The sequence below is a fragment of the Bufo bufo genome, chromosome 5, assembly GCF_905171765.1.
Source record: "Bufo bufo chromosome 5, aBufBuf1.1, whole genome shotgun sequence".
Classification (NCBI taxonomy): domain Eukaryota; kingdom Metazoa; phylum Chordata; class Amphibia; order Anura; family Bufonidae; genus Bufo; species Bufo bufo.
The window spans coordinates 433,425,217-433,442,965 of NC_053393.1; the positions used below are offsets into that span (position 1 = coordinate 433,425,217).

Sequence of the window (17,749 nt, forward strand, 5' to 3'; positions counted from 1 at the left end):
CTTTTTAAGACTGTTCCAAACTGTTGTTTTGGCCACGCCTAATGCAAATAGCACACTTGAAATGAACTCTGGACCTTTTATCTGTTCATTGTAATTGGGATAATAAGGGAATAACACACACCTGGCCATGAAACAGCTGAGAAGCCAATTGTCCCATTACTTTTGGTTCCTTAACAAGTAGGAGGGACATATGCAAACTGTTGTAATTCCTACACCGTTCACCCGATTTGGATGTAAATACCCTCAAATTAAAGCTGACAGTCTGCAGTTAAAGCACATCTTGTTCGTTTCATTTTAAATCTATTGTGGTGATGTATAGAGACAAAAATGTTAGAATTTTGTCGGTGTCCCAATATTTATGGACCTGACTGTATGTTTCAGGATGTGGACATGGGATGACCACCGCAGCACGTCTCTGATGTTGACAAAACACAGGTGTCAACTGCTGCGTGCAGACTGGCAAGGAGGGCAGGGGTGAGGAGTGGGTGGAAGATGATGTGGAGGATGATGAGGTCCTAGATCCCACATGGAATCAAAGTCATGCGAGTGACGTGTGCAGTTCGGAGGAAGAGGTGTTGGTCACACAGCGCCAGCCGCACAGCAAAAGAGGGAGCAGGGTGCAAAAGCAGAGTGGCCATCCCCTAACCAGTACACATGCTACTGCCCACCACACCCAGGGACTGAGCACACCAAAGCCAGCTCCAAGGAGTTCCCTGGCGTGGCAGTTCTTCAGACAATGTGCTGATGACAAGACGCTAGTGGTTTGCACGCTGTGCAATCAGAGCATGAAGGGAGGCATAAATGTTCTAAACCTGAGCACCACCTGCATGACCAGGCATTTAAATGCAAAGCACGAGCTGCAGTGGAGTACACACCTCAAAAACCATGAAAGATCTCAGGCTCCTCCTGCTTCCTCTTCTGCTGCAGTCTCGGACTCTTAATCCCCCTCTGGAGTGACAGTGGCACCTGCCACCCCGCAAACAGAGGATGTGGCAGCAACACCAACACCTCCCCCACTGTCCCATGGAAGCGTTCACTGGAGAGAAAGAGGAAGTACCCCCCTACCCACCTGCAATCCCTGGCCCTGAATGCCAGCATTTCAAAATTCCTGGCCTTCGAAATGCTTTCATTCAGTCTGGTGGAGATGGAGTCTTTTAAAAACCTTATGGTGGTGGCTGTCCTACAGTATGTGGTTCCCAGTCACCACTATTTCTCCAGGCGAGCCATCCCTGCCCTGCACAACCAAGTGGCAGACAAGTGTGCACTGTGCAACGCCATCTGTGGCAAAGGTCCACATAACCACCGATACGTGGACCAGTAAGCACGGCCAGGGACGTTATATCTCCCTAACTGCACACTGGTAAATGCAGTGACGGCTGGGCCTGAGGCAGATAGCAGTTTGGCTCATGTCCTTCCGCCACCGAGGATTGCATGACGTTTCTCGTTGCCTCCTCCTCCTACTCCACTTCCTCTCCTACCGCCTCCTCATCCGGTCAGCGTAACACCTGCACCACCAACTTCAGCACAGCCAGGGGGAAACGACAGCAGGCTGTTTTGAAACTCATCTGTTTGGGGGAAAAACAACACACCGCGCAGGAGCTGTGAACGGGCATGGAACAACAGACCGATGAGTGGTTGGTGCCACTGAGCCTCAAGCCTGGCCTGGTGGTGTGCGATAATGGCAAAATCTCGTAGCAGCTCTGGGCCTAGCCAGTTTGATGCATATCCCTTGCCTGGCGCATGTGCTGAATTTTGTGGTGCAGAGGTTCCTGAAAAATTACCCCGATATGTCATAGCTGCTGCAGAAAGTGCGGGCCGTATCTGCGCGCTTTCGGCGTTCTCACCCTGCTGCCGCTCGCCTGTCTGCACTGCAGTGTAACTTCGGCCTTCCCACTCACCGCCTTATATGCGACGTACCCACAAGGTGGAACTCCACCTTGCATATGCTGGAGAGACTGTGCGAGCAGCAGCAGGCGATAGTGGAGTTTCAGCTGCAGAACGCATGGAAGAGTCGCTCTGCGGAGTAGTACCACTTCACCACCAACAAGTGGGCCTCCATGCGGGATGTGTGTGCCCTGTTTCGCTGTTTTGAGTACTCCACCAACATAGCCAGTGCTGATGACGCCATCCTTAGCGTTACTATCCCACTTTTATGTCTCCTTGCCCAAAACGCTTTGGGCAATGATGGAAGAGGATGTGGCACAGGAGGAAGAGGGGTAATTTCCACGGTTATCAGGCCAGTCATTCACAAGTGGCTCGGAGGGTGGGTTCCTGCACCAACAGAGCCATGTACACAACTGTCCAGCCAGGACACCGTTTTGGAGGATGAGGAGGATGAACTGTGTTGACAGCAGGATGGCACCCAAAGCAGCTCATGGGCATCACTGGAGCATGGCTGGGGGGATACAGAGGACACAGATGATACAACTCCCACAGAGGACAGCTTGTCGTTCCCTCTGGGCAGCTTGGCACACATGAGCGACTACATGTTGCAGTGCCTGCGCAACGACCGCCGAGTTGCCCACATTCTAACCAGTGCTGTTACTGGGTGGCCACCCTGCTGGATCCCCGCTACAAGGACAGCGTGCCGTCCTTAATTCCATCACTGGAATGTGATCGGAAGATGCGCGAGTACAAGCGCACACTGATAGACGTGCTGCTGATGATAATCCAAACGATATCTTGGTCATCAACAGGTATTGGCTTAAGTTTGGCAGGCAAACACATCTGCAACAATCTCAACTTTGCTATGCTAGCTTGGTTAAATAGGAACTTCTTCCTCTTCTGCTGGAAGTTAGCTTAGTGGTCTGTAGTCTGTCTCTTACTTTAATCCTAGGAACTTCTTCGTGGCATCAAGCTCATTTAGCTTGGGATTAAGGCAATGCAAGCTGTGTTCTACATTACTACAAGTGTAGACTCAATTATTCCTTCATCATCCAAGTTATTCATCCCTTTTGTACTTGTTTCGGACTACACCACGTCTGGAATCCAAGGATATCCAGGTAGGAGCACCGTGACACATGCATACAACATCCACAGACACATTGTAGGCCACTCTACACCACTCTGGCAATCCTACCCCGGGTACCAGCACTACCATCTACGAAGGGGACTCCATGTCCTTGTTGCTTAACCGCAACTGGCATCACGTTTTATTTTGTAGAAACCTCCTAAGGGGCAAGGGATACCCCAGACGCTGGCAGTGGGCCGCTGCAATCAAGTGGCATCACGAACAGGATTATGACAGTGCCATACTGTGTGCCGCATACCATTGTACTAAAGAACAGGAGTCAAACAAAAAAATTGTGTGCCTACCAACTTTATTAGCCTATTGGATTTACAAATTTGCAGTTGAAAATTACTTAAATGCGTTTACTGCGAAGCGACCGGAGCAAAATGCTGTGCGCCGGCGTCCAAAAGTTCTACATGCTATAGCGCAGCATCTGCTTCATGCCCAGAGGCGCGAAACTGAAGAAACGCCCCTTCTGGAAGTGCAAAAACCTAGCCCTGCCTACTGAGAGCAAGACTATTGTGTGATGAAGAAGAAAAGAAGCACCTCCCAGGAGGAACCGCCTTCATTTCCCGTCTTAGCCCGCGCAACAGATCGCAAGATGGCGACTGAGGCACACCAGGAGGAGACTACCCTAAAGTCTACAGGGGAAGAGATGCCTAGTCGGAGTAACCTTGCCGACCTGAAAGAGGCTCTAGAAGAGAGTCGCCTCCCGCAGCTTGTCCAGGGATCGGGGAAGGAGGTACCTGTAAGCCCCACGCTGGCTGGTGCGGTGGGGGCAGCCGGAGATCCTACTCCACCGCCCAGAAGAAGCGAGCCACCCAAGAAGAGTGAGAAGGCCAACTCTTTCAATCCCATAGTACCCTGGAGGGCGACAGCTCACGACACCGATGCATGGGAGTACCGAAAGGCCGTCGATGATTGGGTCCTCCGCCTGATTGACCGCCTGTTGCCTCTCGACCCGATACTGGAGCGCAGAAGAGGAACCGTATTAGAGTTCGACATCGGAAAAGGTACAGGGTACATCCAAGATGACAGATTGGGGAACGGAGCTATTTGTCAGTCGACGATCAGTCAAGAGGCCGTATCTGCCCCAGGCCAGGCACAATCTTTGCAAAGGAAAGCAGGTGCAATACACCCCTATGCGGTCCCTGAAAGATTTGCCGCAGGGGTGAGTCTACTCCCTAAATCAACGGCATCAGAGCCTGAGCAGAAGCACTGGCAGGAAGCCCAGCTACCCAGGATTGGTTTAGCTGTCTACAGGAAGAGGAGAGCGAGGTCCGACGATACCCAGAGAGATCCGCACCTGAGCCAGAACCCCTCATACCGGGACTGCCTACACCCCCAATCATGGGTCGACAGATGGGACACATGGAACAGACAGCCTTGGCCTACAGTCCAACTATTTTATCCTACCAGTTACCTGGGAAAATCCCAGCAGCAGTTAGGTAGAAGGGAGTACCTTGAATTGTCGATCCGACCGACCCAAGTGGAAGTTTATCTACCAGCACCCCTTCAGCCAGAGGTTTTGGACCCCTTTGAAGTCGCAGGAGCAGCTGCCCCAATCAAGCAGAAAATGGCTGCGCAGATGAAAAGTGTGACCACCCGGTCAGTTCTGACTTCCTCTACAGAAGAGCAGTGGTGCTCCACTACTCAAGCAGATTAGACTATGAGAGGCAGGACTGTCCTCTAATATCCTTCTCAAGCTAAAGTAGCGAGGAAGACTTCCAGTCCCTCCGATAAGGAGCTGGACCATGTCACAGCCACTATCTCTGGCTGTGACCTTCCGTTCTTGCTCGTTCGGCGCTCCTCGCTGAAGTTCTGTTTCTGTGTGTCATTTGTGGTTCTTTATGGGTTAACTCCCCTGTGTGCCTATTAGGAGTTAATCCTCTGTCTGCTCCATGGGTGTGGTCTCTTTGCTGCACCCATGGAACCTGTATTTAAGGCTGAGGTTTCCTCAGTTCTGGGTCAGCTCTCCTGGTGTGTGTTGTCTTGTCTTGTCCTGCTCCTGGTTTGTACTCTCTCTCCCATGCTGCTGACCCATGGGATCCGTGTCTGTCTGCCTGTGCTCTGTGGGTTTCCCTACTTGTTCATTTACGTCGTCTGTCTGTTATCTGTTCTGCCTGTTATGTTTTAGTTACTTTGTGTTTATTCTGATGTCTGTGTTCAGCAAGCCTTTGCAGCAGAGTGGCATGACAAGGCCATGCAGTTTACTACTGGTGGAGCAAGTCCTTCTCTGCTCATTGCCACTCCTGCTCCCTTGCGTGAACTCCTGCTTGTATTATTAGTTGCCCTGTTTTGTATTCATATGTCTGTGTTCAGCAAGCCTTTGCAGCAGAGTGGCATGACAAGGCCATGCAGTTTACTACTGGTGGAGCAAGTCCTTCTCTGCTTATTGCCACTCCTGCTCCCTTGCGTGAACTCCTGCTTGTATCATTAGTAGTTCTGTTTTGTATTTGCCTGTATGTTATGTATGCCTATGTGCCGTCGGTACCTTCTGGTACCTGTTTTCCATTCGCTCCTGCTGTGACTGTCTAGTTCACGCTCCAGAGTGGACCCTGGCAACTTCCTGCGGCTAAGTCTAACCCTACCATCTAGGGCTCTAGTGAAAACCAGGAGTTGCTTAGTTACGCCCCTCTGGAGTATTACTAGACAGTGGCGCAGTGGGGGTTTTCTCCCACTGTGCTGACGGTACATAGAGCCCATGTTTTATCTGTGCTGCCTTCCATGTTTTTGTTTGTGCAATAAACTCTTATGTGTCTGTACCTGATTTCCGTTTATTGCATGACGACGCGGTGGTCTCTCCTGGGACCTCCAACTCGTGACAGACCATCTCATCTTCAAAGAAACATTGACTTTGGGAGCCACAGCGTGGCCTACTCCTGGAGGGTGAAGGCCTGTTGGCATATTGTGTTTTTAATAAGTTTTTATGTTTACAGGTTGCCCTCCGTTCTGCGCTCACCCGGATAGCCACGATTTGTTAGGATTCCCCCCATTGTCTTCATTTATCTCCAAGTTGCGCAAGGAGCCATTTCCTTTCTTTTTTCCCCCTTTCCAGGTTATTTGGGAGCCTCTGCTAACGGTTCTCATGGCCCGTGCTGCTACATTTATACCCTTGTGAATTACAAATAACTTTCTTACCCATGTGGATTATAAATGACTTTGTGCCTTATGTGGATTACAAATGACTATTACCTCATTTGGATTACAAAAAGTGACATTACTATTCCCATGGATTACAAAAACTTTTATTGCACTTAAAGTTACAGTGTGGTGCACTTTACCTCAAGTATTGAAAAATGGACACTAAAGTGACTATTTTTGCACTATGTTATTGCAATAAAAATGCCTTTATTAAAGTCTGCACTAACTTTTTGAATTTTCAGCAAAGTTTAAGTATTATGCCCATTGTGTATTTCTCTTGCGGGTTCAACAATGCGATATATATTATATGCATTGTTGTATGTATTATATTTGCACTTATTTTAGATCACCAGATAGTTAGCACTTTATTGCTTAGTTATTATGGACTGCCCCTAAGGACAGCTGGTACATTCCAAGCAGCTCTAACATCGCCTTGCTCATAATGGATTGCCTCTGAGTACAAGTAAAACTAATGGTTCTAAACCAAGTGGTTGTGTTCCAAACAAATCTAACACCATTAAGGGTGACCAGCTGCTATTATGTATGTCTGGAGTTGCAGGAGAAAATGTTCCTCCTCCTGAATTCTGGGAGTATTTTAAGTAGGACTAATCCTCCATGTCCTAAGGCCTAGTGCATCGGCTTAGGAAAAATGTATGTCGCTACCAGGGAATACAGGATGAAGCCATCCTTCTATTTGCGGGTGTTTCATTGCATAGTGGTGGGACTACAGAGTAAAGACACCCCCGCACTTTCTTTGGTACTAGAGCTCAGTATACCCAAAGTAAAGTCAGTAGTGAGCGCTTTGTGCACAAAATTTGGTTCTCTGGTTATACTCTTCTCGGACACCCTTCTCTTATGGGCAGAGATACCTTTTGGTAGACATAGCAGTTACTATGTCTCTCATACAGGGATTGATGGTGCTAAAGAGATGTTGTACAACCAGCCACTTTGAAAAATAGCTTGTCATTATAGCCCTACAGGTGTTTTTTCATGTTGTGAAAAACTGGAATTTGCAACATACTTGTGCTGTCTGAGCGTGAGCTGCAGGGAAAAAGTCACCCTCCCTCCCCAACAGAAGTTGAATTTTACCTTCATTTTTTCAATCCCTGTAGGCTGTGGAGTGGAAATGGGCATGGCCTAACCAGTCAGGGCGTGGCTTGGTGGGACCCGGGGGCAGGGTTTTTAAGTCTGTTATTTGAGGGTGGCCTGAATGGCCACCCTACCTGCCCCCTGATCTGTGACCTCCACAGCACTCCGCTCCCTTAACAGTGTCATCCATAGCACCCTGCCCCTTTAACCCCTTCCCAACACATAACGGAATAGTACGTCATGGCGGCAAGTGACTTCCCGCATTTGGACATACTATTACGTCATGGTGACCGGGCGGGCATCTGAGCGGTGCGCGCCCGATCACTGCAGGGGCCAGGTAGTCCCTGATAGCCAGGCCCCTGCTGTATCAGCTGGCATCGCTGTAAAAGCCAATGCCGGCAGTTTAACCCCCTCTATGCCGCGGTCAGCGCTGACTGCAGTATAGAAGGGGTTTGCAGCGGGTGAGGGAGCCCATAAGGTCCCCGCGCTGCTGTGGCGGGGACCCGATGGGTGACAAGGCAGCCCGATGCCTTCTACAGGGGCCGAGGAGATCCAGCCCCAGGCTGGGTCTCCTAGGCAACCTGTTAGTGTATTACTCGCTGTAATACACTAACAGGCAATGCATTATAATACAGATGTATTGTAATGCATTGCAGAGGGCGTCAGACTCCCAAAATTTTAAGTCAGAAAGATGAAATAAAGTTTAAAAAAAAAATTCAAGTAAAAAAGAAAAAAAACGCCCCTTTCCCCAGATTTTATAATCCAAAATAGAAAAAACACACATATTAGGTATCGCCATGCCCGAAACGACCGGCTCTATAAATATATCACATGATCCACCCCGTCCGATAAACACCGTAAAAAGTAAAAAACTGTGTCAAAAAAGCTATTTTTGTCACCTTACATCACAAAAAGTGCAACACCAAGCGATCAAAAAGGCGTATGCCTCCAAAACCATCAACTCATTCTGCAAAAAATGAGCCCCTACATAAGACAATAACAAAAATAAAAAAAACTTTAGCTCTCAAAATATGGAGACACTAAAATATAATTTATTTGTTTTAAAAATGTTATTATTGTATTAAAGTGAAATAAAAATTAAAAGTAGACATATTAGGTATCGCCGCGTCCGTAACAACCTTATCATGTGAACACGGTAAAAATAAAAAATAACCGCCAAAAAAGCCACCTTTTGTCACCTAACATCACATAAAGTGCAACACCAAGCGATCAAAAAGGCATATGCCCCCCAAAATAGTAACAATCAAACCGTCATCTCATCCCGCAAAAAATAAAATCCTACCTAAGACAATCGGTCAAAAAATAAAAAAGCTATGGCTCTCAGACTATGGAGACACTAAAACATCACTTTTTTTAGGTTTCAAAAATGCTATTATTGTGTAAAACTTAAATAAATAAGAAAAATTATACATATTAGGTACTGCCGCATCCTTAACGACCTATTCTATAAATATATCACATGACCTAACCCCTCAGATGAACACTGTTTTTTGTCACCTTGCCCCATAAAGTGTAATATTGAATGATCAAAAAAATCATATGTACCCAAAAATGGTACCAATAAAAACGTCAACTCTTCCTGCAAAAAACGAGCCACTGCAAAAGACGATCGGCAGAAAAATAAAAAAAATATGTTCAGAAAATGGAGACACAAAAACATAATTTTAAAAAAAAATTATGTAAAACTGAAACAAAGAAATAAACAAAGTAGACATACTTGATATCATTGCGTCCATAACAACCTGCTCTATAAAAATAGTACATGATCTAACCTGTCAGATGAACGTTGTAAAAATCAAAAAATAAAAATGGTGCCAAAACAGCCATTTTTTGGTTACCTTTCCTCACAAAAAATGTAATATAGAGCGACTAAAAATCATATGTACCCCAAAATAGTACCTATAAAACTGTCACCTTATCCCGTAGTTTCCAAAGTGGGGTCACTTTTGGGAGTTTCTACTGTAGGGTGCATCAGGGGGGCTTCAAATGAGACATGGTGTCTAAAAACCAGTTCAGCAAAATCTGCCTTCCAAAAACCATACGGCCCTCCTTTTCTTCTGCACCCTGCCGTGTGCTCTTACATCAGTTTACGGCCACATATGGGGTGTTTCTGTAAACCGCAGAATCAGGGTAATAAATATTGAGTTTTGTTTGGCTTTTAACCCTCAATGTGTTAAAGAAAAAATGGATTAAAATGGAAAATTTGCCAAAAAAGTGAAATTTAGAAATGTAATCTCCATTTTCCTTTAATTCTTGTGGAACACCTAAAAGGGTTAAAATTAGTTTTTAGTAACTTTAGGGGTGTAGTTTCTACAATGGGGTCATTTGTGGGGGTTTTCTACTATGTAAGCCCCCACAAAGTGACTTCAGAACTGTACTGGTCTTTAAAAAGTGGGTTTTTGACATTTTCTTACAAATTTTTAGAATTGCTTCTAAAATTCTAAGCTTTCTAACGTCCTAAAAAAATAAAATGACATTACCAAAATGATGCCAACATAAAGTAGAAATATGGGGAATGTTAAGTAATAAATATTTTATGAGATATCACTTTCTGATTTAAAAGCAGAGAAATTGAAATTTTGATTATTGAGAATTTTTCTAAATTTTTCGTATATTTGGGATTTTTTCATGACTAAAGGGGAAATATATTGACTCTAATTTATAACTGTCATGAAATACAATGTGTCACGACAAAACAGTTTCAGAATGGCTTGAATAAATAAAAGTGTTCCAAAGTTATTACCACATAAAGTGTACACGTCAGATTTTCAAAAAATGACCTGAGTAGGGTGAAAACTGGCCCGTGGTAGAAGGGGTTAAAGCTGACCTACAGCAGTGAAGAAAAATGGCTGGATTGTTATGAAAACCTGGTGTAAAACTGTGTGTATGTGGAGACTAAGCTTCTATTGGCTGATAAGGGTCATGTGACCAGGCTTCTATTGGCTAATGCATTTTCTTGGGAATATCTCAGGAACGGTACATGCTAGAGAACTTAGACCCGGCCTAAAACCTCCCCCGACACCTGATGTACAGTACAGACCAAAAGTTTGGACACACCTTCTCATTCAAAGAGTTTTCTTTATTTTCATGACTATGACGGCATCAAAACTATGAATTAATACATGTGGAATTATATACATAACAAATAAGTGTGAAACAACTGAAAATATATCATATTCTAGGTTCTTCAAAGTAGCCACCTTTTGCTTTGATTACTGCTTTGCACACTCTTGGCATTCTCTTGATGAGCTTTAAGAGGTAGTCCCCTGAAATGGTCTTCCAACAGTCTTGAAGGAGTTCCCAGAGATGCTTAGCACTTGTTGGCCCTTTTGCCTTCACTCTGCGGTCCAGCTAACCCCAAACCATCTCGATTGGGTTCAGGTCCGGTGACTGTGGAGGCCAGGTTATTTGGCGCAGCACCCCATCACTCTCCTTCATGGTCAAATAGCCCTTACTTTCAAAGTTTTCCCAATTTTTCGGCTGACTGACTGACCTTCATTTCTTAAAGTAATGATGGCCACTCGTTTTTCTTTACTTAGCTGCTTTTTTCTTGCCATAATACAAATTCTAACAGTCTATTCAGTAGGACTATCAGCTGTATATCCACCTGACTTCTCCTCAACGCCACTGATGGTCCCAACCCCATTTATAAGTCAAGAAATCCCACTTATTAAAACTGACAGGGCACACCTGTGAAGTGAAAACCATTTCAGGGGACTACCTCTTGAAGCTCATCAAGAGAATGCCAAGAGTGTGAAAAGCAGTAATCAAAGCAAAAGGTGGCTACTTTGAAGAACCTAGAATATGACATTTTCAGTTGTTTCACCCTTGTTTGTTATGTATATAATTCCACATGTGTTAATTCATAGTTTTGATGCCTTCAGTGTGAATCTACAATTTTCATAGTCATGAAAATAAAGAAAACTCTTTGAATGAGAAGGTGTGTCCAAACTTTTGGTCTGTACTGTACCTGTGTGCCAAATTTTGTGATTGTAAATGCGACGGTGCGGATCCTTTAGCGGACATACACACACATACACTCAGCTTTATATACAGTCCTGATCAAAAGTTTAAGACCACTTGAAAAATGGCAAAAAAATCATACAAACCGGATTCCAAAAAAGTTGGGACACTATACAAATCGTGAATAAAAACTGAATGCAATGATGTGGAGGTGCCAACTTCTAATATTTTATTCAGAATAGAACATAAATCACGGAACAAAAGTTTAAACTGAGAAAATGTACAATTTTAAGGGAAAAATATGTTGAATCAGAATTTAATGGTGTCAACAAATCCCCAAAAAGTTGGGACAAGGCCATTTTCACCACTGTGTGGCATCTCCCCTTCTTCTTACAACACTCAACAGACGTCTGGGGACCGAGGAGACCAGTTTCTCAAGTTTAGAAATAGGAATGCTCTCCCATTCTTGTCTAATACAGGCCTCTAACTGTTCAATCGTCTTGAGCCTTCTTTGTTGCACCTTCCTCTTTATGATGCGCCAAATGTTCTCTATAGGTGAAAGATCTGGACTGCAGACTGGCCATTTCAGTACCCGGATCCTTCTCCTACGCAGCCATGATGTTGTGATTGATGCAGAATGTGGTTTGGCATTATCTTGTTGAAAAATGCAGGGTCTTCCCTGAAAGAGATGACGTCTGGATGGGAGCATATGTTGTTCTAAAACCTGAATATATTTTTCTGCATTGATGGTGCCTTTCCAGACATGCAAGCTGCCCATGCCACACGCACTCATGCAACCCCATACCATCAGAGATGCAGGCTTCTGAACTGAGCGTTGATAACAACTTGGGTTGTCCTTGTCCTCTTTGGTCCGGATGACACGGCGTCCCAGATTTCCAAAAAGAACTTTGAATCGTGACTCGTCTGACCACAGAACAGTCTTCCATTTTGCCACACTCCATTTTAAATGATCCCTGGCCCAGTGAAAACGCCTGAGCTTGTGGATCTTGCTTAGAAATGGCTTCTTCTTTGCACTGTAGAGTTTCAGCTGGCAACGGCGGATGGCACAGTGGATTGTGTTCACTGACAATGGTTTCTGGAAGTATTCCTGAGCCCATTCTGTGATTTCCTTTACAGTAGCATTCCTGTTTGTGGTGCAGTGTCGTTTAAGGGCCCGGAGATCACGGCCATCCAGTATGGTTTTACGGCCTTGACCCTTACGCACAGAGATTGTTCCAGATTCTCTGAATCTTCGGATGATGTTATGCACAGTTGATGATAATAGATGCAAAGTTTTTTGCAATTTTTCGCTGGGTAACACCTTTCTGACATTGCTCCACTATCTTTCTGCACAACATTGTGGGAATTGGTGATCCTCTACCATCTTGGCTTCTGAGAGACACTGCCACTCTGAGAAGCTCTTTTTATACCCAATCATGTTGCCAATTGACCTAATTAGTGTTAATTGGTCTTCCAACTCTTCGTTATGCTCAAATTTACTTTTTCCAGCCTCTTATTGCTACTTGTCCCAACTTTTTTGGGATTTGTTGACACCGTGAAATTTTGAATCAACGTATTTTTCCTTTAAAATGATACATTAAGGCTACATTCACACGTCAGTATTTTTCTATAATCCGATTTTCTGTCCGTTTTTTGCGGATCCGTTGTTCCTGAAAATGTTTCCGTATGTCATCCGTATGTCATCCGTTTTTTGCGGATCCGTAAAAAACGGAAACATGTATAAATTTCAATAAGCAAATAAAGTTGTTTGGATTTCTTGAAAAAATAAATAAATAAATAAATTAAAATGTAATTTCCAGGAACGGATTCCGTATAAAACGGATGACATACGGAATGACATCCGTATGTCTTCCGTTTTTTGCGGATCCATTGACTTTGTATTGTACCAGGATCCGATTTTTCAGGAAAAGAATAGGACATGTTTTATATTTAAACGGACATGCGGAACGGAACAACGGAAACGGACAGCACACATTGTGCTGTCCGTTTTTTTCCAGGACCCATTGAAAATGAATGGGTCCAGATCTGGTCCAGAAAAAAACGGAACAGATCAGGAAAGAAAAAACGGACGTGTGAATGGACCCTTACTCGGATTAAACGTTTGATCTGTCATCTACGTTCTATTACAAATAAAATATTGACATTTGCCATCTCCACATCATTGCATTCAGTTTTTATTCACAATTTGTTTAGTGTCCCAATTTTTGGGGAATCCGGTTTGTATTTAGCATGGCTAGATCTTAACAAGGTTCCAAGTAGAGCTTCAACATGCAACAAGAAGAAATGGGAGTGAGACAAAACATTTTTTGAGCATTCAATTTAATGAAAACAACGAATAAACTGAAACAGGCTGTTTTTTAGCTGATCAAAAGTTTAGGACCACACCTCCAAAAAAAAACTAAACCCCCCCAAAACAGAAATCCAACTTCCAAACATGAACTCAGTAATGAGTAGCTCCGCCGTTATTGTTGATCACTTCAAAAATTTGTTTCGGCATGCTTGATGGAAGCGTTTCCATGAGGTGAGTGGGAACATTTCTCCAAGTGGTGAAGACGGCCGCACGAAGGCCATCTACTGTCTGGAACTGTTGTCCATTTTTGTAAACTTCTCTTGCCATCCATCCCCAAAGGTTCTCAATTGGATTTAGATCAGGGGAACACGCAGGATGGGCCAAAATAGTGATGTTATTCTCCTGGAAGAAGTCCCTTGTCCTGCGGGCATTGTGTACTGTAGCATTGTCCTGTTGAAAAACCCAGTCGTTACCACACAGATGAGGGCCCTCAGTCATGAGGAATGCTCTCTGCAACATCTGGACATAGCCAGCGGCTGTTTGACGCCCCTGCACTTCCTGAAGCTCCATTGTTCAACTGAAGGAAAAAGCACCCCAGACCATTATGGCGCACCCTCCACTGTGGCACGTAGAAAACATCTCAGGTGGGATCTGCTTGTCATGCCAGTAACGTTGGAAAGCATCAGGACCATCAAGGTTAAATTTTTTCTCATCAGAGAATAACATTTTCTTCCACCTTTAAATGTCCCATGTTTGGTGCTCGCTTGCAAAGTCCAAACGAGCAGTTCTGTGGCGTTCAAGGAGACGAGGTCTTTGAAGACGTTTTTTGTTTTTGAAGCCCTTCAGTCTCAGATGCCGTCTGATGGTTATGGGGCTGCAGTCAGCACCAGTAAGGGCCTTAATTTGGGTCGAGGATCATCCAGTGTCTTGACGGACAGCCAATTGGATCCTCCGGCTCAGTGCTGGTGACATTTTTTTGGGTCTTCCACTTGACTTTTTTGTTCCATAACCCTCAGGATCACTTAAGAAATTCCAAATGACTGTCTTACTGCGTCCCACCACAGCAGCGATGGCGGGCTGTGAGAGACCCTGCTTATTCAGTTCAACAACCCGACCACGTTCAAAAAGGGAGAGTTTTTTTGCCTTTGCCATCATAACGTGTGACTACTTGACAGAAAATGACAATGAATCCACATCTTTGCACAGATTTGGCCTTTTAAAGGCATGTGTCCTAAACTTTTGATCAGCTGAAAAACAGCCTGTTTCAGTTTAATCTTTATTTTCAATTAATTGAATGCTCAAAAAATGTTTTGTCTCACTGTCATTTCTTCTTGTTGCATGTTGAAGCTCTACTTGGAACCTTGTTAAGATCCAACAATGTAAAATATGATTTTTTGCCATTTTTCAAGTGGTCTTAAACTTTTGATCAGGACTGTATTAGATTAGCATATTGAAAATCAGACATTTCTTTTGAATTGGTTCAACAGAATAATTTATAAAACAAACTAATGAAACTGGCCTGGACTAAAATGATGACACCCATAACATTATTTTGTTGCACAACCTTTTGAGGCAATCGCTGCAATCAAGTTATTTTTGTAAGGCCAGCTTCACATCATCGTTTAGCTTTCCATTCTTCTGATACATATTTTTCTGCCATCAAAAATAACTGATCTATAACGGAACTGACGGAAACTGATGCTCAAAATAAAGGATCTGTTTTTATCTAATTTTTCTGTTCTTTTCATGGATCAGAAGAACGGATAGCTAAACAGTGATGTCAACCTGGCCTAACTCTCAATGACTTCTTTTGCACCAGTCCACAGGTATTTTGGCCCAGTTCCCGTCAGCAAACTGCTCCAGCTGTCTCAGGTTTGAAGGCTTCCTTCTCCAGACTGCATGATTCAGCTCCTTCCACAGATGTTCAATAGGATTTAGATCAGGGCTTATAGAAGTCCACTTCAAAATAGTCCAATGCTTTCTTTGCTCTTAACCATTCTTGGATGTTTTTAGCTGCGTGTTTTGGGTCATTATCCTGTTAGAGGACCCATTACCTTCGGCTGATACAGGACAGCACATTTCTCTCTAGAATGCCTTCATAGTCTTGACATTTCATTGTACCCTGTGCCAGATGCAACAAAGCAGCCCCAAGACATAACCAAGCCTCCTCAATGTTTCACAGAAGGTACAATGGGGGAGTTTTATCAAATTGATGTAAAGGAAAACTGACTTTGTTGCCCATAGCAACCAGATTTCACCTTTCATTTTCCAAAGGAGCTCTGAAAAATTAAAGGTGGTATCTTATTGGTTGCTATTGGAATCCAGTTTCCATTACACTAGTTTGGATAAATCTACCCCAATGTCTTTTCTTTGTATGCTTCATTTTTGCATATGTGAACATAGAGCTGATGTGACTTGCTAAAGAGCTCCAGTTTTGTCTCATCTTTCCAAAGGACATTGTCCCAGAAGCTTTTTTGCAATTTGCTTTCAACAGTGGTTTCCTCCTCAGTCGTCTTTAATCAAAGAGGACCTTTCACCGATCCTGATATTGTGAACTGACTATACAGACATGGAGAGCGGCGCCCGGGGATCTCACTGCACTTACTATTATCCCCGGGCGCCGCTCCGTTCTCCCGCTATGCCCTCCGGTATCTTTGGTCACTAAGTTATGGTAGGCGGAGATTTCTGTCACTAAGGTATGGTAGGCGGAGTCTGCCCTTGTTCTGCTGTAGCGCTGGCCAATCGCAGCACAGAGCTCACAGCCTGGGAGGTTCTTTTCTCCCAGGCTGTGAGCTCTGCGCTGCGATTGGCCAGCGCTACAGCAGAACAAGGACAGACTCCGCCTACCATAACTTAGTGACCGAAAAATCTCCGCCTACCATAACTTAGTGACCAAAGATACCGGAGGGCATAGCGGGAGAACGGAGCGGCGCCCAGGGATAATAGTAAGTGCAGTGCGATCCCCGGGCGCCGCTCTCCATGTCTGTATACTTAGTTCACAATGTCAGGATCGGTGAAAGGTCCTCTTTAAGTCCTCTTTGGCTAAGGTCTTTTTCACACATTTTGGTCAATGATTTCCATTAGTGATTGTGAGCCAAAACCAGGAGTGGTGCCTCCACAGACATAAGGTATTAGGAAATATCAGCACCTGATTCACCAACTATATAAACACACACACATATATATATTGTAAATTCATTCTTTATTGTTTAAAAAATATATATATAAATACATAATTGTGGACAGATTACATTTAATGGCAGTGACTACAGGACAATACTGCGACAAAAAAGGTTCCCCCCTCCACACCACTCCTGCTGGCGACAGTACAATGTTTAAAAGATGTGTGTACAATATCTATAACACTATTGTACAGTCACTAATAACAGGTAAGTGCGGATTACAGATAGTCAGCTGTGCTAGTCAAAATCAATTAATTATCACCCTTTTATAATAACTTTGGGCGCCCCAAAGAGGAAGCAAAGGCAAAACGCGCGTCAGGGTTGGAGCCCTCCCCTCACTCCTGGTATTTACTCTGTGCTATGTAAGTGTTACACTCCTGTTGGACCATGGCTTTTGTGCCCCTTTTGCCATTTAAGTATTCATAGATGTTGAGATAAGGTTATGGATATGCAAGCATCCCCTTTGGCAGACATCTAACAGTAGGTAACCTTTATAGCAGTATATGACAAGAGTTGTTTTTTTTTCATGTTTTGTGCTTTAAACAGCACATACCTATATTGTATGTTCATTACACCCATTTGACATCTGTGATTGTACAATGCAAAGTCACTTTTTGTCTTAGAACACATAGGTCATGCAGTGTCACCATGTACCGAGCTGCCGTGTGGTAAGGGATATGGAAGTATGCCTAGGTAACTCTTAGTAATGGATTACAACTTCAGCTCTGTTATTATAAAAGGGTGATAATTAATTGATTTTGACTAGCACAGCTGACTATCTGTAATCCGCACTTACCTGTTATTAGTGACTGTACAATAGTGTTATAGATATTGTACACACATCTTTTAAACATTGTACTGTCGCCAGCAGGAGTGGTGAACCTTTTTTGTCGCAGTATTGTCCTGTAGTCCCTGCCATTAAATGTAATCTGTCCACAATTATGTATTTATATATATCATCTTTTAAACAATAAAGAATGAATTTATAATAGTGGGTGGAAAATGGTACAGTAATCCTCTTCAAGCAGT

The 17,749-nt window shown here is 44.0% G+C and overlaps 1 protein-coding gene across 1 annotated transcript in view; it reads left to right on the plus strand.

The window, feature by feature from the left end:
* The first annotated feature begins 3,611 nt into the window (after window positions 1-3,611).
* Window positions 3,612-17,749, plus strand: part of ATP9B (ATPase phospholipid transporting 9B (putative)) — a 255,314-nt gene continuing 241,176 nt past the window's right edge. The window contains exons 1-2 of the mRNA XM_040433993.1: window positions 3,612-4,181; window positions 17,414-17,423. Coding sequence (XP_040289927.1) covers window positions 3,612-4,181; window positions 17,414-17,423 — 580 coding nt within the window. The remainder of the gene's footprint in view (window positions 4,182-17,413; window positions 17,424-17,749) is intronic.